The sequence below is a fragment of the Ptychodera flava genome, chromosome 15 (genome assembly GCF_041260155.1).
Source record: "Ptychodera flava strain L36383 chromosome 15, AS_Pfla_20210202, whole genome shotgun sequence".
Lineage (NCBI taxonomy): Eukaryota > Metazoa > Hemichordata > Enteropneusta > Ptychoderidae > Ptychodera > Ptychodera flava.
Window position 1 is genome coordinate 13,925,101 of NC_091942.1, and position 26,932 is coordinate 13,952,032.

The 26,932-nt window shown below is 38.9% G+C and overlaps 5 protein-coding genes across 6 annotated transcripts; 1 reads left to right on the forward strand and 4 right to left on the reverse strand.

Moving 5' to 3' along the window:
- Nucleotides 1–3,054: 3,054 nt before the first annotated feature.
- LOC139151233 (uncharacterized) lies at nt 3,055–6,318 on the forward strand. 2 transcript variants are annotated; one of them, XM_070723885.1, is made up of 6 exons: nt 3,055–3,312; nt 3,546–3,723; nt 3,960–4,103; nt 4,572–4,901; nt 5,075–5,339; nt 5,496–6,318. In XM_070723885.1, exons 1-6 carry the CDS (start codon nt 3,178–3,180, stop codon nt 5,857–5,859), a joined length of 1,416 nt encoding a protein of 471 aa, XP_070579986.1. In that variant the 5' UTR covers nt 3,055–3,177; the 3' UTR covers nt 5,860–6,318. The 2 variants fall into 2 exon arrangements, with proteins under 2 accessions (XP_070579986.1, XP_070579987.1); XM_070723886.1 differs by having other exon boundaries at nt 5,499–6,318.
- An 890-nt stretch (nt 6,319–7,208) lies between these two features.
- Nucleotides 7,209–9,227, reverse strand: LOC139151234 (uncharacterized). The gene is made up of 4 exons (XM_070723887.1): nt 8,982–9,227; nt 8,360–8,423; nt 8,041–8,205; nt 7,209–7,619 (listed from the first exon to the last, which is right to left on the reverse strand). Exons 1-4 carry the CDS (start codon nt 9,105–9,107, stop codon nt 7,384–7,386), a joined length of 591 nt encoding a protein of 196 aa, XP_070579988.1. The 5' UTR covers nt 9,108–9,227; the 3' UTR covers nt 7,209–7,383.
- Nucleotides 9,228–11,099: 1,872 nt separating this feature from the next.
- On the reverse strand, nt 11,100–14,258 carry LOC139152354 (apolipoprotein D-like). Its single transcript, XM_070725490.1, has 4 exons — nt 13,905–14,258; nt 12,794–12,857; nt 12,237–12,404; nt 11,100–11,634 (listed from the first exon to the last, which is right to left on the reverse strand). The coding sequence occupies exons 1-4, from the start codon at nt 14,025–14,027 to the stop codon at nt 11,402–11,404; spliced, it is 588 nt and encodes a 195-aa protein (XP_070581591.1). The 5' UTR covers nt 14,028–14,258; the 3' UTR covers nt 11,100–11,401.
- A 3,222-nt stretch (nt 14,259–17,480) lies between these two features.
- Nucleotides 17,481–20,140, reverse strand: LOC139152355 (uncharacterized). The gene is made up of 4 exons (XM_070725491.1): nt 19,957–20,140; nt 19,300–19,363; nt 18,316–18,480; nt 17,481–17,968 (listed from the first exon to the last, which is right to left on the reverse strand). The coding sequence occupies exons 1-4, from the start codon at nt 20,077–20,079 to the stop codon at nt 17,733–17,735; spliced, it is 588 nt and encodes a 195-aa protein (XP_070581592.1). The 5' UTR covers nt 20,080–20,140; the 3' UTR covers nt 17,481–17,732.
- Nucleotides 20,141–22,501: 2,361 nt separating this feature from the next.
- On the reverse strand, nt 22,502–25,145 carry LOC139152356 (uncharacterized). The gene is made up of 4 exons (XM_070725492.1): nt 24,936–25,145; nt 24,465–24,528; nt 23,763–23,927; nt 22,502–22,995 (listed from the first exon to the last, which is right to left on the reverse strand). Exons 1-4 carry the CDS (start codon nt 25,068–25,070, stop codon nt 22,760–22,762), a joined length of 600 nt encoding a protein of 199 aa, XP_070581593.1. The 5' UTR covers nt 25,071–25,145; the 3' UTR covers nt 22,502–22,759.
- Between the last annotated feature and the right edge of the window lie 1,787 nt (nt 25,146–26,932).

Consider the following 26,932-nt stretch of genomic DNA (forward strand, 5'->3'; position numbering starts at 1 on the left):
GCGACTATATTTAGACTAGTGTGGTAACTATCAGCGTGACGTCATCAACCTGAACAGCGCCCTCTAGAAGGAGGTCGGGTTCGTACATGACCTAGATGTTGACATGGTTCTGTTGTGGTAATCAGATAGATTTGACATCATTAGACGTTTTATATTCATCACAAACCAAAACTGCACGTCGACAAAGTATGTAAAAGTCCATCTGACCGCGACCTTCAACATTAACACGAGGCGAGATAATAAATAAACTTGTCCCAAGTACTTTCAATAGGCAATGTGGTTTAACATAAATGAGGCAAAATATCATTATAATGCTGCAACCCAGTGGCATCTGAGATTATATATATATATATATATATATATATATATATATTAAAAGCGATGAGTAAATTTTAAGTTATTCACATTCTTCAGAAAAGCAGACTACAATTTCAACATCCCCGAGTATGTCTTTCCTAGGTCATAAAAGCGAAAGCGCGCTCCACATGCAGCAATTTCAGAGGGGTGCAAGTTTACAGAACTTGAAAAAAAAAAACGGGTACGAAATTGCAAAAATGAGAGTGTTTGGACGTTGCTGGTATTAATCGTTGCACCTTCGATTGCTGACGTCATTTCTTTGCCAGTGAGCAATAGGCTACTAACATGCACATTCCTCTAATCGTTACAATACAGTCTTGTACCATTCTATACCTTCATTGTGGGACGTCATGTTACCAGATACGGCGTCTGATTTGTTTTGAAATCGAGAGCTATCATTCCATCCTGTGACAAAGAATAGAACACAATTTTGTTCTCGTCTTTGCTTCCGTGGCATGTTAGCAATGAATTCTAAGCCTTTCGTTGTTCGGGTGAATCAAATTAATCAAGTTGAAAATACGAGAATTCACGCTTTTCACAAATCGACATCACCTATTGGAATAAAACATGAAATAATTTTCATAAATAGTGTGTCATCGACAAAATATATGATAACAATTTGTGTCCATGGTACAAAGAAACTGTCGCTCAACTGATTTACAAAAAGCTAACTCGGCTTCTTGATGTCATCAATACAAAATAGCTGATTCTCTATTGTACGACTCGGGCTAGACTTGGTTCAAATCGGTGAATTGAAAAAAATGTAATCATTAACAACAGTTTCTCTCGTGTCTCTTCTATTTCATATTCTCTTCTATTTCATACAGACCTGTTTGAAATTTGACGGACCAGGTCAGGTTTTCCTAGCGATCAAATGCGTTACCTTCGATTCTGCACAGTCGTGAGTTAGTTTCTGTCGGATTCACTATTCCGGGTGAAACTCCCTCTGTATCGCGTTCACCTCACTCATCGCGTTCATCCAATTCACACGTTTCATATGAAAAGAGTACAAAAATCATCGCGTTCACCACACTCGGACACTCACGAATCGCAAACTGGAACCAAGTCTATAGGCTCAGGCTAGAGTGGTATCTTTTAGCTTATGACTGAAGTTATTGACGACATTCTTAGCATTGTACCTATCACTGACGCATGCGCCGAAAATATCCCCCGACGTTTGTATAGGCCTTATTTACTTTCTTTTCTTTGGAAATTTTCACCAATATATACTTCGTCACTTTCACACTCTGTGTGTGTGTACTGCACAATGTTGCTGTTGACAACTGAATTTTGTAAAAGACTGGAATCAATACCTTTGTTTGACATTGCACACACTGCATCCAGACTAACATTTTGTCAGTTCAATGTACTTGATGGGAAAAGAAGAGGAAACGGTACGAATGTGGTTCTTTGAAACAAAAATATTATTATTACAGTTTCGGTTATTGTCTCTTTAACTGTTAGCGTTTCATTTTTCGCGAGTCACTTAAGGGAAAACGGTGCACGATTTAAACTATATTGGTACAATTGATCATAAACAGTGATGAAGGGCAAAGGAAATATATTGCTTTTTTTCTCGTTTTTATTTTCTTAAGTTTACGTTTATAATTGTACATGAACTTGGACGAAAATGGAAATTATTTGGCCGCTGTTACATTGTCTACGATCAGTATACTCAACCCACTGCCGTTATCATATATTATCCTCCCGACCATCCTATATAGGGCAAAATAAAAAAAAATGTGTGCGTCCGGGGACCCGACACACACCGACCCTAAACATTTTCCTGTTTTCAAAAAATAGAGTAAATTCTCTTACCGTATTTTATGAGTCTCGGCTAATAAAACTAAAAACAAAAAAAAACTCAGAGGCATGTTACCGGATCGTCTTTGGCTTCAGGGTATACTTTTAACGGCAACACAACAAAATAATATTGCATTCGAAACAGCTTATCCATACACTCACATAGAACCATTCAGTGTGTTAACAACTGGTTTTAAAACCCCGGGGTATATTAGATTACGTGTATCGAAAGTTTGTTAACCTCCTCTTCGTTATGACAGCTCAATATAACACTTTTGCTGAATCATGATTGTGACGTTGCAATGGTAGAATATTATAAAATCTGCTCTTCGCTGACTGTAACAACGCGCGGTATTCTGACGTGTAATACATGATAGTCGAAGCGCAAACATTCTCGGGTCATTTCGGGCAGTGCCCGAAACGTAGGGAAGCACATGTCCTAAATTTCAGACATTCGGTGACCCCGGTCACGGGTATACCGCCGGCTTAAATCATCAATATGTGCGAACTTTAAGTGAACTGTGGTTGAAGCTTTTTTTTCTGAAATTTTACAGATTTGCTTCTCTTTGATGTTTACATTTTGGCGTGCTCTTTCAAAGCTTCATTGGCTCGTCTTTAAGGTTTTCTTTGTCGATATTAACATCTGATTAAGGCTACACTCCGAGCAAGTATTAACTTGCACGGCAGCCGAGTAACTAGAACGCCGTGACAGCGACTAACGTCACCAGTAAGAAGAGCGCCCTCTAGAAGTAAATCATGTTTCAACATGTTCGGACGGCTCGAATAAACCTGATGATGTCATTCCTGAATGGCAAGCAAACAAACGTGTCAGTGCATGGGCGGGGAAACATAAAGGGTCTCTCAGGCTATATAAGCACGATCAGCTCAGTAGTTGTCAACACAAGTGAACTCGACTCAAAACAGTCAAGTCAGCAATAGCCTAGCTAGCAGCCGCTGGAAAATATACGAATCTGAACCCAGTCAGTGATCGACAAATCGAAAAATATCGCTGAAAACATGCCAGGAGCAATCAAGGTTCCCGATTTCATACCACAACCTCTGTTAAAACATCATGATGCCTCTGTACTGGACCTTGCGTTTGTCATGGACTGTACGGGCAGTATGAGCAGTTACATTAACGAAGCAAGAAAGGTACTTATATTTGTCAAAAGTGGGCGTTGACCGCCTGGTTTGTGGGCAAATGATATGAATATACCGGCGAATTATGATATGACAATGAACGACTGTCCTTCGATATAATGAAATAAAATGTTATAATCGTATATGAAGTGATCCATTAGGCTGTGAATAAATAATTTACTCGAAACTATTTATACCACCGATACTTTTAATTTATAATATCAATGTTTTTGTAATATCAACAGAACATACAAAACATTGTCGAGGAGATAGTTGCCAAGGAGATGTCCGACATCCATTTGGCGATGGTGGAGTACAGGGATCACCCTCCTCAAGACAGCTCATTTGTGACGCGCGTCATGGACTTCACGCCGTCCTTGAAAAACATGCAGAAAACGATGGACAAAATGAGTGCTTCTGGAGGTAGGTGTCCATGCAGAAATTTATCTTGTTCATTTACTTGTTATGAAGCGTTTTGCGGGAAGTGAAGCGATCCGTTTCCCGTTTCTTAGTACTTTTAATAAAAATTTGCTGCCAGTGAGTAAGCTGATATGCCCGGCCACATCATGGTGTGCACAGGGTTACTGTCACTGGACACTTCTCTACATGACATGGAATACAATTTTCTGACAGGCATACCTTTTTTCTGTAATCAACAGGAGGGGACGGACCCGAAGCTGTAGCTGACGGCTTGCACAAAGCACTCAACTTGAAATGGCGCCCCGGGGCGACTAAGGTTTGCGTGCTGATTGCAGATGCTCCACCGCACGGTCTTGGCGATGGAGGTGATGGTTTCCCGAAAGGTAGGGACGCTAGATTTGACTTCTTAAATTTTCGAGAAGTTAATGCATAGCTAGCTTGAATTTCAGTATATTCTTAGCATCATTATTTTGTTGTTGTTGTCGTTGTTTAACCAACATTTGCCAGTTCACATGTCATATCGAGCCCAATTGGCACACTGAAGTTTATTTATAAAATATAGCTTTAAATAACAATCGACCGGGACTCATAGAGGTTCGCTATATTTAGATTTTCCACAGATTTGCTTCTTCAGTGCAAATATCATCAAATCAGTTCAAGTCAGATGAGTTACAGAAATATGGATGAATTGCCAAAATCCGTGAAAATCACCGTTATTATTCTGAAAAGAGAAAAAGGAAAAGGAAACACAACAACTTGTACACCAATTGTACATATATCGCTTAAATGCAATAATATCATCATGCATTCATTTGCAAAAGTTTAAATTTGACTTTTTAATTTTTTTCCAGGTTGCCCTGCAGGTCATGACCCCATGAAAATTTCACGTAAAATGGCGGAGAAGAACATCACCCTTTACAGCGTTGCCTGTGGATCGTACGCCGAAGGATTCAAAGATTTCTTCATGGCTATTGCCCACGTTACGGGTGGCCAGTACGTCGCCCTCAAGGACGCTAATCTGCTGTCAAAAGTCATCATAGGGGGCGCTAGAGAAGAGATGTCACTCCAACAACTCATGGATGAAGTCAACCATGAAGTCATGCAAGAATTCCATGCCAGAGGAGGAACAGTAGATGAAGATGCCATGGCAACCAGGGTGGAGACAACATTGAAAAAGAGAAGTAAGTTTTTCTGACTTGTCAGATCGAATAAACCATGAAAATTGTGTGTTATAAACACGATAGTCGCATGTAAATGAATGGCTGATATAAAGAACGTAAACAATAATGGTCCCGTTTTCCAGAGATATAATTTAATGTTAACGTGTATGGCACATCATTATTTTATTTGATAGAGCGTACAGCAAAGACTATGACAACTGGTACCGATGCACTGCCAGAGATTTCGAAGAGGTCTAAAAGAATTGCTGAATTGGAGAGTATGGCGGATGTCCGTAGTGAACTGGCCAGGCCGGATACAACTCCCCCGACTTCTCCGGGTGGCACAACCACCCCAGCAAAGAAGGCGGGGACTGGAAGAAAGCGTAAACTTGGAGCTGATGTCACTACGTCCAAGAAGAAGGCCCGAAAATCCAAACATGTGATATTCTCAAGCGACAGGTAAGCATATATCAATCGTATTTCAGGAGAGAGAGAGAGAGAGAGAGAGAGAGAGGAGAGACAGACAGACAGACATAGGCCTACATACCAATAGACAGGCAGATAGTTCACATATATTCTGTTTCTTGTTCACATATTTTGTTTCTTTCATTACAGCAGCGATGATGAAGAAGTCGCTCAGACAAGGTCAAGATCACGGCATCCGGTCACTGGCGTGTGTGCCATCTGCAGCGCATCGACATCTTTACATCTACCCAGTTCACCGCCCAAAGTGACGAAAACAAAACCGCGCAAGCGCACGCCGACGCCAAGGCCTGCCATTAGGAAGACAACGAAAACCGCAAAGACGGCACGATCGACGAAAAAGGCAGCCGTCGTCTCTTCATCGACAGATGTCGCCAAGCCGACACCGTCCACTGTTTACGGAGATATTGCAGTTCTTGAGGGTGCATCGGTATCTACGAGACAGGTTCGGCGTCTGGTAAAGAAATCGATCGCCGTCAATAAACTGAAGAAATAAACTGACTCCGCATTTCGTGGTGCCTGCCCAATAGACTCTCATTTTGGTACCTGCAGGGCTTTATAAGTGCAAGTGAACTTTGAACTGCAAATAATGTATCTTTTATCGTCTACATTATTGCAATGTACAATATATGTGTAAGTTGAAAACGAGGCTGTATATGAAAAAGAGCCCGATGTAAAATTAATCTCTGTATTTTATCGAAATGTTAAAATTTATTTACATTACTTGTCTGCATTTCCTTTCGCTTTTGCTTTTTTCCTGTCAGTGAGATTTACAAAGGGGACAAAGGGGGTATATGTGTTTTGTTTTCATACCGTGGGTTTGATATTATTATTGAAAACATCGCATTTGAATCAGTAAGTTTTTATATATACATCTTTAATGCCTTTACTAAACGGTATATGTGTTATTGGAGAGCCTTTTTTGCTATTAAAGCAATACACATTTTAAAAGTAATCGATATTGGTCACTGTTTTAATTATTATTGCATGGCATCGATGGAGACAGTGTTCATAGCAAATAAGATCATAGATAACCTCTCCCAGTAAATGCGAACCAACGAGCCACAGGTATCACATTTTCATTGCGCCCTCAACCAACCGTAGTAGTGAAAGATTGTGAGTCACATCAGTCTGATATTCGTGCGACATGCTAGCAAACTCCCCGACATTCCCTGCATTAAACACGCTGCAGATTTTTGATAATCGCGTGTACTATATTTGATAGGCCCCTAATACAGCTTGTGTATTCCTTGTACGTACAGTTTCACTCTGTAATATACAGATGTAGAGAAAATTTACCCTGTGAATATTGACAGTATAGGCGAGATTTGAAGTTTCCTCAAACGTTATTTCTACTTCAGAAATGACAGTTAGGTAGAGATACTGCTACTCTTATACCCTTTTCAAATCATGATCAGAAGCGCTTTTAGCGTATACGACTAGAAGTAGCCTACTGCTAGGACCTGTGCAATGGTTTGTATAAGTATTATATCTGTTACATTTGAAATGTGTTTATTGCCGGTACTAGCTCCTAATTTACACTGTGTACATTTTATGTGATCGTTTCCAACCGAAAAAATCACAAAGAGATTGCACCACAACTTCACTCAAAGCTGTCATCGCTATGTACACAGTTTTTGATGTACACCTGGTGCACCTTGAAGTTCTGCAGAGCTGCAGACAAATTGCAGCGCCCTCAATCGGTAGAGAGGCTCGGTACCTGCCCCATCCCCGTGTAATACGCAGTGAATGTGACTCCGCCGTGTAATTGATGTGAAGGAGAAAAATGCTCCGACACCAATAAACATCACTAACAATTTTAGTAATGGAGACAACAAATATTTATAAAAGGAAGTCATAAGAGATTCGTTTAATGTATTGTACATGATTACATTGCGGTTGGCGTACATATCCAATGAAATTTGAAACTTTCTGTATGCGAAAAGTAAAAAGAGCAAGTTCTACAAAATTGTCAAGAACAAAGGAGATGTTGTAGAGTCTTTAGTCAACTTAAATGCCATCAGTCATAAACGCAATCAGATCTTTGGTAACTTTCCACAGGTTTGTTGAGTGGTCTGGTGAAACCGTTTTCATTTAGCCAAAGCAACACCTCGTCCTGATACTCCTGCCTGAACTCTTCGACGTCGCGCGCCAAAACGAAGAGAAACGCAGACAGGTTGTCGGTGACGATGGAGTACTGGTATTGGTACGTGCCGTCTGCTTGTAGCTCCTTTGGACCAAGTTTCACGATCCAGTCTGTGGGAGTTGAAAAAAAATTCTCTATTAATCTCAGCAAGGGACCGATTTGGTCATCACAAAACTTCTCAAAGCCCAGCTGTTCGTTTGCCATTGAAAACACTTCTGCTCGATGTTCCGTGTTCCATGAACCACTTGACGTCCAGCGTTCCTACCGTATAGTTATCTAGTTCTACAAACAACTGCTAACAGACTAAGAAATTATCGCTTCGTTACCAAAAAGCAAATATCTAAAATTTGAAATATTTGACTGTGTTATCAAGTCAGTTTTATATCAGATGTCAAATTGTTTGTTGTAGATGTGATAATATTTCCTTCTTGTGTTTATTTTCTTTCGGCAGAGTTATGACAATGTAAAACATGGAGTTTAGTATTATAGGTTATTTGTTTGAATAAAAGAGTTTACACAAGCTATACTCACAGGGTGCAACGTCGTTGAAACCAGTTTGCAAGTCGACCAGAAGTTTGCCTGGATCATACAAGTCAGGGACGAACGCGTAGCCGTATATAACGTCTAGGGGGCCCGTCGGTCCCCCTAGGGTTTGTTTGTTCAGAACGGAAATGGTGTTGTTAGGGTACAATCCGTCTAGAAAATGAAAAATAAATGGGAAATTGAGAGAAAATAAAAAGAAGATGACTGTTCTGAAATGGAATGTAGTATACATCAGGATACAGGTGAAATATGGAAAACGAAATCGACAGGAGCGTGTAAAGGTTAATCGGACTTTTCATGTACTCACATGTTGCTGTGTTGCAGAACCCATCCTTTTCAAATGTTTGTGTCGAATAAAGATTTGCGTGTGTCTATAGAACAGAAGCAAAAAAGTAAAAGGGACTATATCATATATCAGATTGTCTCTCCGTAAAAATAACGATTTTTCTGGGTTTTTTCGAGTACATATACATTCGTTTGTTGATATTTATGTGGACATAGGCCATGCAGTGGTAAAGCCAAGCTAATATTCAGATTTCTTTAACCTTGAACATCAACTTTCACAAACAACGAATTTTACAAAGTAGCTATTCTCACCGTAATTCTCACCGTCGTTTCTAATCCAATCTAAATCCACTTTATTTATGATCCCACTTTTTATGATGGAAAATGAAGGACTTTAATTACTTTTCAGATATTTTCCGTTAGACTCGACATGATGTTGTAATTGTAGAGCGAGTAAACATTCACAGCTCTTCCCCTTCCCTCCCCATCATTGATTTGGAGGGAACCGTAGCCCCTCATGACAGACAGATTGAACAACATTGACAAACCGAAAGACAAACGCCGTCTAAGATGCAATGTAACGCGCATTCGACACAACCGCATGCTTTACGACCAAATTGACAATTTTAAATAGTTTAACCTACCTGGTACCACCTTCCTAAGTATGCACTGAAGTCGATTTCTCGAACGGTTTGCAACGCCCTCTGTTGTCCAACGGACAGCGAGAGACAGGACGCAAGCACCAGGAACACTTTGGCCACGGACATCATCTAATGTAAGTTACGTACGTCAATGAACACTCCAATTCAAACTGTCTCCGAGGAATATATGAATATCAAACTCGGCTCAACGAAGGGCTTGCATTTTATAGCGGAAAGTTCGAGAAATGCACGTGGCAACGAACGTGTACAGTTGTGCAGATTGTGATATTCAAAACTATAATAGCTCCTTATCAAATAGTTATGAATGATAGTAGGGGATTTCTTAGTAGGGGAAGAATTACAACTTATCGCGTGCGCTTGTAATTCTCAACAGATGTCAGATGTTTCAGGGGAACGAGCATCTGTATGGAAAACGAGCCACACCTTCGGATAAATGTGAGCGCGCTCTCCGTAGGGCTAACTCCATCGCATAAAGACTTGCCCCTAGTCTGTGGGCACAAAAATACCAAAACAGAACAAATTGAAGCACTATTCTAGGGCAGACAGTCGCTTAAATCGTGGCTTCTTGGTCAGCCAGTAGACCTAACTGCTGCATACGCCTGATAAAAGCCACGGTGGTGATCCGTGTTATTGTTCATGAATACTCCGATACATGCAACGACTACGACTGATTTGTAAGGTTCGCCCCTAATGATCTGGCAAACTACCGGAAAAAATAGGTTGTTTTTGTCCCTGGTTTTATGTCATCTTTTCTCAAGTATTCCTTATCAGATAGAAAATCATGCAAGCGTATCGAACCTTATGACATATTCATATTCTTTTCATGATGCCTTCAACTAGGAAAATCACTTTAACTGGTAATGTCATATTGAAAGAATGATAGAAATAAAAAATATGACAGGCATTCGAAGTAAAATTCGTGTTCCCAAAAACTGAAGGAAATAACAGAGTCAGGAGATGAATTTTCATTTTTAAAAAATGCAGCAGGTGAAAGACTCATCGTACACATTTCTATAGGTTTCTTACTCTAGTCAGGGTTTGCAAGGACATATACCTTTTTCATCTAATGCTAAATTTACTAAATAAATGTATTCACATATTCAAGGTGTGCTAATGAGCATGTGTTAGTATACAAGTCAACCGATGATGAATCATTATCGATGGAGAATATTAATCGTCCTAAATCATGCATTATGTAACCATGGGAGCGAAATGGGTAACGCAGGTTGTTATCAGTATTTGGCAGTCAGTTATCACTATCGAATTCATAATCTGTAATGTCAATGTCGATATTCGTCCAAAAAATGTTACGTAATGGCATTGAGGAATTGTGCCCAAATTTTGATCAGCATTTAAAATATTTTTATGAAAGTTATGATTCTCATTCAAACTTGATGGCATTCAGGCAGAATGGATACTCATGAGATGACGTCAGGTCGCTAATCTGACATGTGAAAAGGTGAAATTTGATGAAAATTGACTAAGTATATGTTTCACAGGTCGATGACTGTTAAGAGTAAGCAAATGCAAGGGTTGATTCCGTACAAGTGAGAAATAAACCTTATTTGCTTTAGCACACGATAGAACTTGGCCAGTAATGCCTCACTTTGTTTAATATTATCATAAAATATTTCATGCAAGTTTGTGATTTCCTAAGATGGGCCGGGTGTCTACGCAAAAGAAAGAACGTAATTTTCTTTCTAACCTCATATTTTGTATGTGATAGTGAGCTGACAAGAAATATGATGACAAAAACAGGTCTTCTCATCTTACTTTTTGAGATAAATCGCATGGAAATACCCCGTGCATTTCGATTTCATGCAGCTCACGTTATTGTATGACAAGTAGGGACTGCCTGATTGAGAGTGATTCCTTGTCATGTCTTTTCAGCGTAAATTTCTAAGATTTTCATTTGCAAATTACTGTCATGCGTGGTCTGATGACCAAGCGATGATGACGCAAAAGGATATATTAATGAAAAAGCTGCAGAGTCATCATTTTTGCGCAGGATCTTTTTATTTCGAAACCTAGCACGGCGGCACCCCTCCTTTTAACATTTAAGAGGTGTTCCTCGTGCGAGAGGAAAGGAAATCAATATTACAATGACGTTTTCTTGTATTCCTACGTGCAAATTAGTGAAATTAACATACGAACACTGAACGTACTCTTGGGTATAGTTATATACCCGTGAACAGTTGCACGTAAACGAGCTAGAGTAAGCGCATTTTTCACAGAAACTAGCTGATTGACAGACCGAATAACGTGAGAAAAGCTGAACGCTATTGTTTTTGTTGATCCTAGTATAAACCACCAAGGGTACACAATGTTCGAGTTTCATGATAAAAGGAAAATTTTGTCAACTATTTTGGATATGATAACTGTATATAGACCAAACAGTTAGTCTAGACGTATATACACTCGGGGACATGCAGCGTCTCTATCGGTGCGTTAACTCCCGTGAAACCATTGGTTGACAGCCATTCTTGTACTTCAGAGTCGTAGTTTATTCTGTACCTGTCCGGGTCACGTGCAAGGACGTACAGGTACAAGCTGACGTTGTCGGTGACGATGGAATATTCGTATCTGTCAACGCCGTCTGATCCGGTGAGTTTCGGCCCGAGTTTCGCTATCCAGTCTGGAAAGAAACGGAAAATCATTTCAATGCGAGAGATCCAGGGATCTTTTCTACGTCGTGATATGATGTCTTTTGGCTTAGATAACCAGAAAGCTCGAAATATTACTGATGTACATGATTAACACTGAAGTGGAGAATATTTACCTTTCAACACGATAAGGAAACTCTACAGATTTTATCACCATGATGTATTAGAACTCGATCTTCGACGTTACGACTCATGTGAGTTGTTCCTGTTTGAAATTCTGTAGCCGGAAACGAAACGGCGGGGGCACCCCCTTGAAAGCCCTCGTTAATTTGTCTTCTCTGGTTGACCTTGACGGTCACGGCCAATATTGTGGCTCGATAAATAAAACATCACTCATGGGCTCACAGAGATGATAACGTATCCGTTTCTAAAGTATCGGTCGTCTGTTTGCTTTGCATGGCTATGATATCAGATTTTTAGCATTCATGATTATTTTATTTTTATTTTATTTTATTTATTAATAATGACTTCCACAGCCGGGTCAATTTATGGAAGGAAATGTTCGCTCAATCTTCCCAATATGCTTTCACAGAAACACAAATTCACAAGTCTACAGTTTGAATGATGTACTCACAGGGAGCTGCTCCGCCTCCTAGATTTGGGAAACCGACGGACAGTATACCGGGGCTATTGTCGGGGTCACTCTGATAGGCGACTCCTTTCAAAGCGTCCAAGTCACCGTCAGGTTCAAAGAGTCTCTGGGTGTTCCATACAGAGATCACGCCCCCACCTTTGTCGCCATCTGCAGCGAATAAAAGTTTGGTTAAAGAAATTCGGACACGAAAGACTCTCAATAGTGACAGCTCTTACTTACGAACCCACTAACTAACTTGAACTGACTAACTAATTATAACTAACTCACTCTCTCACGTACTTACTTACTTACTTACTTACTTACTTACTTACTTACTTACTTACTTACTTACTTACTTACTTACTTACTTACTTACTTACTTACTTACTTACTTACTTACTTACTTACTTACTTACTTACTTACTTACTGGTTTACCCGTGTCCCGTTGACGTTATAGAATAAAGAATACAGGCATTACAGATACAAGCTATGTGTCGCAGTGTCTTTATTAATGTGATAAATACTGTCCCACAGGGCTACAAATACTTGTACTTACATGTTGCCTGGATACATACACCATTCCTTTCGAAAGTAGCGTAACTGAATATGTTTGCATACATCTGTAAGGGTAGGAGAAAACACAACTGAGACACGAGGCATATGTAAACTACATATTAATTTTCGACATCACAGAAAATCGAAAAAGATGAATATTTAATTTAATCAATTAAGTATTTTAATTTAAATGCAAAAAATCGAGCCAGGAATCCATTTAAAAGGTATCACGCCACCGGCTCAAAACCCTCAGTGCGTGATTCACCCTTCCATTCTTGCTCGCATTTATCCGAACAATTTTCAAACTCTGTAATCCATAGCACTAGAAATTAGGCGTTGTAATCCAAAACCCACGTGCACGAAACACTTACGCAAGGCAGACATGCTTTCCAAACATGGCCACACCCCTGTTTACTGTAATCTATACCGTGCACTTCTATGCAACAGCACTTCATGCCAAATACATAAATGGACGTATATAGATAATTTCAATCCCTGTAACTGCTGCTTTGGTGATGGTTTTATGCATTGTGCATTATTTTTTTTAAATCATTTTTTTTTGGCAACGAGACAAAATGTATTCTCCTTGAGCCAAAAGAGTATCAATTCGCGATATGCATGGTGTGTAATTCACACTAGCTCCTCATATTCTTGATAACATATATCAAAAAAGTCTCCTGACAAAAAGGGTTTGAAAGATAAGGAGGGACTATCTTCGCGTACCAACTTTGACAAACAATAATATGCAAGGAACAAGCGCATAACGGCTGGAGTATCAGAATTTCATTTAATTTCCACTCACGGCGAGATCTCGCGAGATTTCTCGCTGGACAGAAATGTTCATAATTATTATGATTTACTTCTAAAATTTGTCTTTAAGGAGGATTCTGATGACATAGCAAAACTACCAAAAATGCACTGTCCCTGTAATTTACTGTAAATTTTCCTTCCTTGGTTTCTATAAGCGAATATATACAATCATTGTCATTGGTGCAAACTCGCATTATACTCTTTCACAACTTGCCTGATTTGCGCACCACTCTACTACCAACCACTTTGACTGATTTCATTTAGTGGCGAAGACAATGAAGGGCAAAAGGGATGAAACTTACTTGATACCACCTGCCAAGATATGCGGCAACGTCAAGCTCCGGCACAGTCGGCAGTTGTCTCTGCGCCCTCGAAATTGTACAGCACCCCAACAGAAGAACGACTAAGCTTACGTAAGGAGACATCGTTATATACTGCGACAAGTCTAGATCTAGTTAACTTATGAACAGAGTTTGAGATTTTGACAGGCGCCTTTGTCAGTTTGTATCAGAAACACCAAGACTACGAAAATTCCTCGTCATTCATACAAAAATGCCCTTCACTAACGGCTGCGCAGTGCCAGCGCCTATACACGACAGAAAATAAACAACAATGTCAGTGGGTGTGATTTTTTTCCTCTTATGCGTTCATATCTCGAAACCTTGATTCTCTGATTTAGCAATCAGTAGTTTTGAAGATAGCGACTTTGAATCTTTATCAAGTTAAATGTCACAGAGTGGCTGTACAACATTGACTGATAAAACGAGGCTAGTGATTGGTTAACCGATGAGAGGAAACTGCTTGCTTGAAGGTGCTCGATTGAGGTGATCGAGCGCATGTCGCTAGAAAGATTCATTTATGAGATGTATAAATGATTCAATAGGTGCAAATTGTATACTTTACTTAAGGGCAATGTGATAGTTTTCAAATGTTTAAATTTTCAACCTGTGAAAACTGAAGAGTTAACTATGTAACAGACTCCTACGCGTGGTATGGTCAGCAACAAGGGATCAATCCTCATTGATGAAGACCTCATTGATGTACAGTACACTTGTGATCCGGGACCAAGACATGAACAAAGTCCGATTAAAGGATTTTGAGAACAAATTATCATAGGGAATGTATATTTTACCAGAGTTATCGCATCCCAGGATACATCATTACAAAGATTGTAGCGGTTGTACGATATGATCATCTGACTTCTGACGACTTAATCGGCTTATTTATTCAATCATTGAGGATGCGTTCACTAAAATGATGAGGGGTGGGCTGGAGGAATTCAGGGGAATTCGAAAATTCGTAGGGTAGTAGGGGGACTTTAAAGTTAGGGAGTCACGGTAGAACAAGAGCAGTTGAATAAACTGAACAAAAATCTTGTAAAATTATCAAAGTTGATACAGCTACTGCCCTGCTACTGCCTATGGACAGTGTCACTGTCACTGCATACCGGCAGTGACAGTGTCAGCTCTGACTCTGATATAGTTGAAGAAGAGTTTGGGCCATAGGACGCTCAATTAACAGTGAAACACATTAGTACTTGCACACAAGATCAGGCCAGAAAGCAACGCATGGAAGGCCACGAGACTTAACAGTTACCAGGTATTTTTTTAATTCTGCCATATAAAATAATCAAATATTAGATAAAAAAGATGGAGTCACCACGTTTGATTTTCTACAAATGTACGATGAAAAGTCACTGTTTTTCACGAAAATCAATCAGAATCAATATATGAAACCATTCATTTCAAGTTCATGCAGTGAATGAAATTTTCTCATCTCATTTTTCACATTAATTTTCACATCACAAAAGTAAAACATTCAGCAGTATAGACTCTCTGATTTAAATGAAAAAATGTGACTAAATGGAATCATTTATTTTTTTACCAAATTTGTCATCATTACACCCAAACTTTCTAAGATTAAAAAGTTTATTTGATGGAGTATTTTAACCTTCCAGTATTGTCAATATTGTAAGACATTTATAAGTAAAGAACGATTGGAACTAATTTGGGATAATTGGATTTTTATATTTTTCAAATTTCTCGCTCAAAAGTGTTCGGTGCCATATAGCTGAATGTTGCAATATTACAAATTACTCATAAAAACAAGTGTGTAATGTAAAAAGAAAAGCAGATGAGATTATATTTAAACAGATATTGCCTCACCATCCAATTATCCCAAATTAGTTCAAATCGTGTTAGTATCTAAGTCGTATATATCTTGTACTTTTGAAAAAAAAATAATTTTCGGTAGGTCACTGTGCTACTCTTTCATGATTGTCATTTTGTGTGATCTTTAGCAGCTGCCATTTACCTGGCCAGAGTTGGATAAACTCAAGTCGACTTAGACTTAAAAATCCAAAAAGTCCACTCATGCATCTAAAAATGAATCAATTTAAGAACTTGCTTAAGGAATATGGTTCTACAAACTGCTGATAAGAGGTAGTGTCGAACATCTGCGAGCAGAACTACGCAATACATGTTTATTTTTTCTATGCATTCCTATTAAAGATGAGACTATATGATAATTTGGAGGGAGGACTTGAAACATTATATCATACAGACAGGGGGATTGATTTTTTTAGTGTATTGAGGAGGGGGACTGTAAAAAATAAGATTTCAATTGCGATTCCTCCAGCCCCCCCCCCCCCGCTATTTTTGTGAACGCTGCGTAAGCGCCTTCCAATATGTACGTACAAGTAGTTTGGCTCGAGAACGTGATAGAAAACATGTAAATGCACAATCTCTGCTTTCAGTGCGGGGGTGGGGTGGTGGCCTGGGACTATACTGGCTTGTCTATTACTCTGTTTTCTAGACTCTCTTTACAGTAAGATGTTTTTGCACTTTTAAATACTTTGATATATATATATATATATATATATATATATATATATATATATATATATATATATATATATATATATATATATATATATAACTAATTCCTTTTTCGCTCAATATGCTAAGAGTCTGACGATTCGGCGAATGTTGTATATTATAGAAGCGTCAAAGTTCCTAATATCCCAATTGACTGTGAACAAGGTGTGGAGAAAACGTATAGACAAGAACTTGAAGATTTTCGAAGCTTACATCGAGTAATACGAAACTACAAGACATATCCTTCATCTGCTAGTGACCTTTCACCCACGTTGCATAACCTTGTCTGGCAATGGTCATATCGTCCTTACAGACCTGGCATCGACAATGCGGCTAGTTTTGTTTTTACATTTCATGTATTACTGACAGATTTTTAAATACAGGATCGACACTCTAGTTGAGCGCTTTAGTAATGTTTTGTAAGGCAATTTTAGGTATTTCAATCCGCGAGGCACTTAAACATTAGTAAGACCAAAACTAATTGTCTCGAAAAAACATCGTCATCGCAGCTTCTACAGTAAATGAATCACAAACAAATACCAAATTGTCTAGGAATGGAATGACTTTGACTCATCGCTCACATCAAGACAGAATCAGCATGGGGCATTTGAATTGAAGAGTATCAAGTAATATAACCAGGGACCTTGCAGTAACTACAACAAGGGGAGGGATTATACACATGTTACAATAGGAAAAGCAACGAAGCGGTATATCGTCAAGTAAATCCTCAATAGAGATGGTTACTCGGAGAGTCAAATGTCACGTCCCTAGCGACTACTTTTACCGGTACCACGGAATCAGAAGTTTCTGAGCCGGGAGGGGGCGCATCAAACTTCAGGCTGAGAGTGGCCCGAAATTAACGAATGTGTCAAGACCGTAGTAGTCTACTTACTCAAATTTCCAGAGCAAATGGCATGGCATACTTTGTACCTATGTTGTTGAAGATATTGGAAATATTCTATTTATATTAAAAGGTCAATTAAATCAACGAAACTACAGTCGTTTCAAATATCATGTTTAATTTATTGAATATACACAATAACCTGCAGCTGTACGATTCTGACAATTCCTGAAAGCAGAAGCAGTGGTGTAAAAACTTAAAAAAACGACTGCCGTGAAAGTCACATAAAACTAGACAAGAAAGTGAACTGTTATTATTTTTAATGCAAGTGAATGTCTTATTCTGATGTTTGCACATTCGTTTTGTCACAAAAATGTGACTATCCGTGGTACACATGGGTAAGAGCTTACTGCTCAGATGTAGATACAGTCGTCTTCCTGGTAAGATTTGATCGGCGAATTGAATGGTTTATTGAAACCATTGACGGTAAGCCAAAGCACATTTTCCTGGTCATATTTCTGCATGTAGGTGGCTGGGTCACGTGCCAGGACGAACAGAGAGGCGCTGACGCTGTCCGTGATAATGGCGTAGTCGTAGACTTCGACTCCGTCAGAGTTGATGACCTTGGGTCCTAGCTTCACGATCCAATCTGGAAAAAGCGAGTGAATATTTTTGAATTCAACCCTGTCATAACCTCTCCTTGTTAAGATATCTATGCATAGATGTTTTAACTTTTTCGTCTCGTAAATTAAGGCTTGTTGCTCAATTCCGAGAGATTATCGTCGGAAACCACTCGCCTCTTTACGGCAACAGCTTAGCGCTACCCGTTAAGAGGCACCGCTATTTTTGGGTATGTCAGCGGAGCGGAAATTATGCTCTGGCTCGCGAGAATGCGAGAGATGGGCTTCTGCAACTTTGCCAAGTGGTTTCAAGAAAGTAATTTAGAGAGAAACAATATATCAAAAGTAAAACAATTGCAATCTGTAAGAAACTTACATGGGAAGTCAAACGGTACGCCATCCAGGCTAACCATTAATTTACCAGGCTCGTTCACGGCGTCTCTTTGGTAGGCCTTTCCCTTCAACGCATCAAGGGGTCCATCCGCGGTATACAGTCTTTGTGTGTTCCACACTGATACTGTACCGTCGCCGTTGTCCCCATCTGAAAGTCGTAAGTATATATTGTAGTGTATTACTGACACGAAAAAACCAAAAAATCTTGCATTTGATGACCTTTATTCAGTACATTTACAACTCTAGCAGCTGGGATCTTTTGATGAATTTTTCATTATTTTTGCTCTGTTTCTAAAATAATTTCCTTTTCTACTCTCAACATCATATTGAATCATCCTAGTGTCGAACTTGTAAACACATCCTGTCAGTGTATGTGTGTAGCGTTCAATGACAGCTTCAGTAAGGCCATTTAAGTCTGTCGACAATATAATTGGAGATTTCATACAAATATTTAATTCTGAATATATAGGAGAATTAATATGAAAGATGGCACCTTGAGAGCCTGAGACACACACCGAATGAGGAATGTTCCACTTTTGAAACAAGTAAAAATAACATTAACTCTAAGGTTACAGGCAAACGGCATTTTCCCCTATCAGTACAACCCTTCGGGGACAGATATTTATATTGTCAACCGTTTACAATACGCCGTTGGTCTACCACTTGTGGGGCTCATTTTGAAGGTCGTTGAGTAAATAAAGTTCTCATCCGCTCCCTCTTTTGAAAAGTCGAAATTTCATTTTTTTCCCCTTTAGAGTAACTCATGGATGGATGCCATCTTGAATACATTTCAAGTCGGTAAATATTGAATAATTTATTTAATGGTGATTCCTAATCTTTATTCTTGATTTCGAATTGGGAATGGTGTAATAATTCCTCGCGGAAAGTTTGGACAAAAGTTTTCTACACGAGGCGTGAAATACGTTCAAACAGCAGTACATGTAGCATCGTATGGTGTCGTACTCACATGTAGCTTGGTGACAAAGTCCGTCTTTCTCATAACCGTTGTAAGCATACGCGTTTGAATACATCTACAGAAATAAAAATTCCAACCGTTAAAAGAGGTGAATTTTAAAAATAAGCCTTATGAAATATTAAAACCCACCTATTAAGGCAATTGAATAGTAGACTTGACGTAATTTGTTCTGATAACGTGCCGTCTTATACTAATTTATAATTGTAATGTAAAAGTCAACTGCCTATAACTTTTCAGTTTCCAGTGCTGAAAAACATATTAGCATTCTTCTCCCGAAGTCGTGTCTATAAGTATTCAATATGTTGACACAACCTTTTATTTGTGATAGCCATTGTTATTGTTGACAGCTTGAATTTGTCAACAATGGCATCGCATATTGTACACAAGATATTTTGTTTGCAAGGCCAATAATACTTTGGATTTCAATACACCTAAGGAGAAGATGGGGAGGAGGCAGATAAAGAAGACAGTAAATTCCTTTTTGGGACAAAAAAATTAAAATATCAAAGTTACAACTCTTGTCCCTTTACTGCATACATATGTCATATGGCATAAGTGCATTGCTCGGGAGAGAGAGAGAGAGAGAGAGAGAGAGAGAGAGAGAGAGAGAGAGAGAGAGAGAGAGAGAGAGAGAGACTGTTTGATTACCTGATACCATACTCCGATATAGGCAGCGGTGTCAAGTTCAGTGACGGTGTCAAGCGCTCTGTCACGCTGCGCTAGCGTCAATCCAATCAAACCAACAATAACAGCAATTTTCAACATTGTCATTCCAGCGTTTCTTGCGTTCTTCTGTTCGTCTTTGGGACCTTGGTATAATATGTTGAATATCTAGTGTATTCCGCCACTTTTATTGGTACATCCTGCCCTAGCAACCGGATCGTGTAGCGTAATCCGCGAGGGAAGATCGCCAGTTGTTGCAAGGCACACAGATCGATATTTCAGTATATCAAAGATTACTATCAGGACATATAGATTAACTTATAAGCCTCATCACGTTGCTTCGGATGGTGGAGAACAGTTATACGCGTGACGAATGGCATCAATCGGGAGGAGAAAGAAGTACCGGGACTTGGTCATTGAGAATAGCTGAATTGATGACTGTGCGGTAGATAAGCGACAGCTACCGTCAGATAGAAACAGCATTTCGCGATGAAATGATGATCCAGACGCAGTCCAATGTCAACAATATCTAACAATTCACCAACCTGTGGTAAACAGTGTGGCAGTTCAGGTCATGGGTCATATTTGAGCTTGCGAACCAGTCTGATCATCAAGTATATACTCCGAGGACAGCTTAGAAATGGATTGGCCGAGATTAAGGTACAATTTGCCTCGGGGACAAATATTGAGACTAAAATTTTTCTAATACTTTTCTGGTCTACCACCTGTGGGGCTCATTTTAAGCAGTAAAAAGAATTTTCACTGTCTTAAGTTTTTGAAGTCGAAAATTGTATTTCCCCATAGATTTAACATAGGGATGGCGGCCATTTCAAATTTCAAATATCGGTAAATATTAGGTAATTTGTTTCTCTAGTTCCAAACTTTGCATGGTGACCTCCGATTGTTATTCTGGATTTGGTAGGAAAAGTAGTTGCAAGTTTTATTGAGGAAAGTTTGAGCAAAAGTATAAATCTTTCGCTTTCGAGGCATATACTACCTTAATGCGCCTCGGGAAAGGATATTCGGACCCAGCAACTTTCAAATACATATTGCTCTACCACGTGCCGGGGCTCGTTTTGAAACTCATGAAGTATAAAAAAGTTTTCACGGGCTTATCTTTTTGAAAATCGAAAATATAATTCCCCCATAGAGTTTACACAGGGATTGCGGCTTTTTTAAATTTTAAAAGTCTGTAAAAATCAGGTAATTTGTTGCTCTCGTAACAAATTTTGCACGGTGATCCTTGATTTTTATTCTTGATTTCGTAATGGTTTGAAATTTTTTTCCAGAGAAAGTTTTGGTGAAAGTTTAAATCTTCCAATGCAGATGCACGAACTACCTGAAAATCGAACAGGGAATAACGAATTTTGTATTATGTTATCACACAAAAGTCATTTCCACATCGCACAAACATGACAAACAAACTAAAAGTTTGTAGATGCCCATGTGTACAGATATTCTTATCAATTATCCAATGTGTATTAAAGGAAGGGGCTTTTCCTTTAAGTCACATGACTAGTGTGGCACTGATAATCATCGCTTTTGGAATGCTGACGGGATCAGGGGAAGCTACAGGTGAAAAAATGACACACAGTCTTCTATGTACAACAGTACTATATGGCCCTCTATCGTCCTCGTCCGGTGATTTTACTCCGTGTCATACATTTATCTCAGACTTTGTTCAAGTCGGTGAACTTTTAAAAAATAAAATCGTTTGCAACAGTTTCTCTTGTGTCTCTCCTATTTCATACGAACCTATTTGAAATTTGGCAACCCTGGTCAGGTTTTCCCAGCTATCGAACGCGTTACGTTTGAGTCTGCGCAGTAGTGAGTTACTTTCTGTCGGATTCTGGGTGAAACTCCCCTGTATCGCGTACACCCCACTCATCGTGTACACCCCACTCATCGCGTTCAGCCCACTCAAACATTCAAAAATCACAGATTTGAACAAAGTCTAACATTATCTCGAACTCCCATGGATACCTAGCTCTCTGTATAATGTTACGACTTAGCGATTTCCCATAATGCATATTGATAGGCCACACCGACCAACAACCAGCATATAAATATCATATTTTGACCGTTTGAGGGCAGAAAAACTGGCAATGGTATACATCTCCAACTTTACACTCATCACTTGTGAGTATTATCAGCGCTTAACAAAGTGCTCTCTCTCTCTCTCTCTCTCTCTCTCTCTCTCTCTCTCTCTCTCTCTCTCTCTCTCTCCCCCTGTGTATAAGGTTATATAAGCTTTATAGACATCAACTTTCTACCTATTTGATCGATCTCTGTCTTCTTTAAAAGAAGAGTGTAGTTCTGTACTCTAAATCTTAAAAAGCCAACAGTTTTGTGTGTTATACGAACCAAGAGGCAGTATTGGAGAAAACCTTGTTGTTTTGACCAGTTTAATCAGCGTCATTCTACTGAAGTTGTTTGAAGCAAATAGTGCTCTATTATTGTGTAACATGTAAAGTTGGCAGTATTAGGAGGATGTTTTTAATACTTAAGAACTCAAAACAACAAGATAGAGTAACTTTTGATAATTTTATTTAAGAAATTGAAATTAGTCATAATGTACATAATTCGTATTACATGTGCTAAGAAGTTAAATTCGAGTTTTGAAATTCTAATGAAGTGAATAAATGGTGTGCTTGGAGGCTGTTGTTCCTAACCGAACAGCACTAGATGTTGATACGACAGTTGTTGTATTAAATTCCTTGCTTTTCGCGAGTTGCTATCTGTACACAAAGGAAAGACACATTGTAGGAAACCAAAGCATAAAACAATTTTACACGTAGACACAGTCGTCTTCCTGGTAAGATTTGATCGGTGAATTGAATGGTTTGTTGAAACCATGGGTGGCCAGCCAGCGCAGGATCTCCCTGTCGTATTTCTGCATGTAGGTGGCTGGGTCACGTGCCAGGACGAACAGAGAGGCGCTGACGTTGTCCGTGATGATGGCGTAGTCGTAGACTTCGACTCCGTCAGAGTAGGTCACTTTAGGTCCCAGCTTCACGATCCAGTCTGGAATTATTGAAAACACAGAAGACTTATTTAAAATTTCATTCAGACTCTCCTCTTCATCTATTGCTATCAAGGGGTCGAAAAACGGCTGCGTAAAGCCTACGGTCGGCCAGTTTTGATACTATGACGATCCTACCGTGGACGAACACGATAATTCTCCGTACTGTTAAAAACTTCCTTGCTAGGAGACAATTTTCCTTTCTGACAATTTTTTTTCTTTGGCAGAGAAATTTTTGTCAGAAGGAGAAAGTTTTGTCAGATAGGAGAATTGTTGTCTCCTAGCAGAGAAATTTTTATGTGCGGAGAATTGTCGTTTTTGTCCACATTACGATCCTGTGCGAAACGTTGCCTTCTTCTAACAGTACTCTCTCGGTTTGATGTAAAGACTCTCGTTTATTACGTCGTATAAAGCTTTTCTTTCACAGCTTTGTATGGCATTATAATCAGATGCACGTATTCGGGGTTTTTTATCGTACATCGAAAGGATACGTAGATCACGGAAAGTTAGGTGATATGCTATTTTTATTCCCATAATTCCTTCTGTACCAACATTGAAGGTGAGTATTGAATATTCAGAAATTCATTTATCGGTGACTTTTTGCTTTTAAAACTTATTGAATGATAATGGCGGAGAACTTGATCGTATATTGGAGTCATTTCCATTCTGAGAGTTAGACATGCTATTTTTCGTAGTAGATACAGTAAAGGTAGATAACATGAAAACTGCACTTTTGGTTGCAAGCATGAAACTCGGTACAGTTACTTACATGGGAAAGGAAAGGGTACGCCGTCAAGCGTGACCATCAACTTTCCAGGCTCGTTCGCGGGATCTTTCTGATAAGCCTGACCTCCGATTGTATCAAGTGGTCCATCCGGGGTATAGAGTCTCTGTGTGTTCAGCACGGACACTGTACCATCACCGTTGTCTCCATCTGTAGTTTGAAAAGCAGGAGTTTTACCGACCGACTTTGTTGCAAATGTTACATGAAAAAAAATTTTGCCAACAGATAAATTACTCCAACCAAGATATATATCATAATAGGGTGTGTCGTACCCGTTAAGCTGCAACTGATATTATAGTCTAGAAGAAACCTTAGAGCCGCATTTAACGTCAACATTGAGCGCTCCTATCGGAAACACTTCTTCATGGAGCGATAAATTGGTGAACTAATAAACAGTTGATCAATTTAGCTACAAATATGTTTCAAGTAATGGGATATAAATGGGCAAAAATGTTATAAAAATGTTACAATTTAACTGGCAAAACAAAGTGACAATGCAAGAAGTTCAATGATGTTGCCAAAAGACATCTAAGCAATATAGCTTGCATCGGTGATGAGAGTAGGGATTGTTTGCTTTCGACACTGAATATTCTCAAAAAATGTATTCACTACGCTTATAGAAGGCATTTAGCAGCACTTAAAGACATGTTTTAAACTATTTTTCCATTGAAAATGATTCCTACTCACATATAGCTTGGTGGCAAAGTCCGTCTTTTTCGTAACCATAGTAGGCGTATGCGTTTGAGTACATCTGCAGAATTGATAATAAGAAAAAATGATATTAATCGAAGTACATTAACAGAAAGCTTTATTCGCATTAATATAAAACTTAAAGAATACATTATTCAATAAATACTTATGTTCGGGCAAAAGTGTCTAATTACATTTGTCTGGTAATATTTGTATCGTTTATTTAATGTAAATCAGTATATAGAGGTGGAGAAGTGAGACAATACGAAAATAATGTATTTGAAACAACGGACCACCTAGTGCTGAGACAGATGGACAGACGGACAGACATAATGACAGACAGACGGACGGGCAAGCAGTCATACTGACAGAGACATACAGAGACAGATAGACAGAGGCAGATAAGAGACAGAGAAAAACATAGAGACAAGACAGGCAGACAGAAACTAAAATAATATTGATCTTTACCTGATACCAAAGACCAAGATATGCAGCGGTGTCAAGCTCGGCCACTGTTTCAAGTGCTCTGTCATTCTGAGCCAATGTCAGACCAAACAAACTGACAACGATGGCGGCAATTCTTACAAGATTCAAAGTAGACATCTTTGCTTCTGTAGGAGACAGTGTTCGTTGATGTGTCTTGAAAACTCTTCCAGGTTTTGAGTGAAGAATCCAGTGTGTCGGCTGCCACTTTTATACAGTTTTGTAACCTCGACCACCGGATCAGTTGTTTAAATCTTCGAGGGAAGATCACCAGCAGTTGCGAGAGACTGTTACGTCTCGTCACGTTGTGTCGGAGGAGAGCAAGTGTGACAAGTGATAGATCTCATGCACGTTAAAATTTCAACGGTCCGCTACCCTTCACGACGCATGGTCATAAATCGAAATTCTTACCTTTCTGAAAGCACAGAGTTTGGATTCTTTAGAACGTCTCTTTCAACCTCATTGAGAAACTTCTCATGACACAGCGTCTTGCGAAATAGGATCCTTCATGATCATCGTTGAATGATCTAACCTGATTTAGACACAGTGAAAGTTCAAAATACAATGTCTATAGTTGAGCAATCGTTTCGCAGTGTGCAGGGAATTAATATTAATAAATAGGACGCGTGCATCACATCTAGTCACTTCAATCAAATGTTATTGTAGAAATGACGTTAACAAGTCTGAATAATGGATAATATGATAAAACTTCAGAAAACTCAAGAAATTATTATTCATACAGATGCATTTATAAATAATGGTGAACATTTCGCTATGGCAGCCCTCAGCACGAGGCACACCAAACGATTGAAAGTTCCGAACCATGGTTTCAAGACAGAGATAATTAATATTCTCAAGATGAACATAATTTTGTGGTTGTAAATATTTAATCAATTCTGAACTAATCGAAAGGTCAACAATTGTTTTATTGCAAAGGAGCGGACGAATAAGTGTGGTGACGTGGACGTAGAGTGATATTTTGTGTGTCCTGGAGATGAGAGAAACAAATTACCTAATTGATATTTACGTACAGACACTTGAAATTCAAAATGGCCGCAAACCCTTTGTGAACTAAATGGGGAAATTCAATTTTCCATTTTTACAAAAATAAGCCGGTGAAAACTTTATTTAGGCCTACTCCATAAATTTCAAAATGTCCCCCACAGGTGGTAGACAAAGAACTATCGTTAATGTTTGAGAGTCCGAATATCTGTCCCAAAGGCGCATTTTACGCATCAAGTGAGCGTCGTCTTTAGATGTAAAAACACTCAGGCAAGGATCTGTAATTTCGTAGTGTTGAGATTTAATCGTGACATTGGGAAATACATATTCTTTACTCTGTAAATATGGCGAGTGTAACGATTTGTTATAGCGAAAAGTCACAATTTGTGCATGCATCGAAATGACTATAATTCAATATTTCATCGTCTTTACCGATGATATAATTGACACGTGTTTTCAGCATGTGTCCATGCAGTGCTACTATCTCAGCGAAGTACGGCAAGTTGTATATAAGTTTCATAATGTAAACTAAATTCATATCGCCAAATGATAAGCATCGTTCGTCTACAGACTTAGTTCATTGCTGTTGTTTAGACATAATGATACGTTATGCAAATTCAGCATTTGAAAATATTGCTCTTTCATAATGGAGATTTGTCACGTGTATCCTAGCGTGGCTTACTCGACTTTGCTCTCTCCGGGGAGAGTGTAGTATAAGGTCTGCGTTACGTCCTAACTAGTACACCATACCAATACAGCGTCATTACTGTCGAAAATGTTGCTATACGTTAACATGGCTTGTTCGTATTGCTTACAACGACCACTATGTTCACGCGTAGAATAATAGAATGAATCTACTTACATTATGTTAAATAAAATGTTCAAATTATTGGAAATGTTTTATCATGAGTCATGGAGTCTTTACCAGAGACTCCATCGTTACCCTGGTTATTGCATGCTTACAACGAGAAAATGACGAG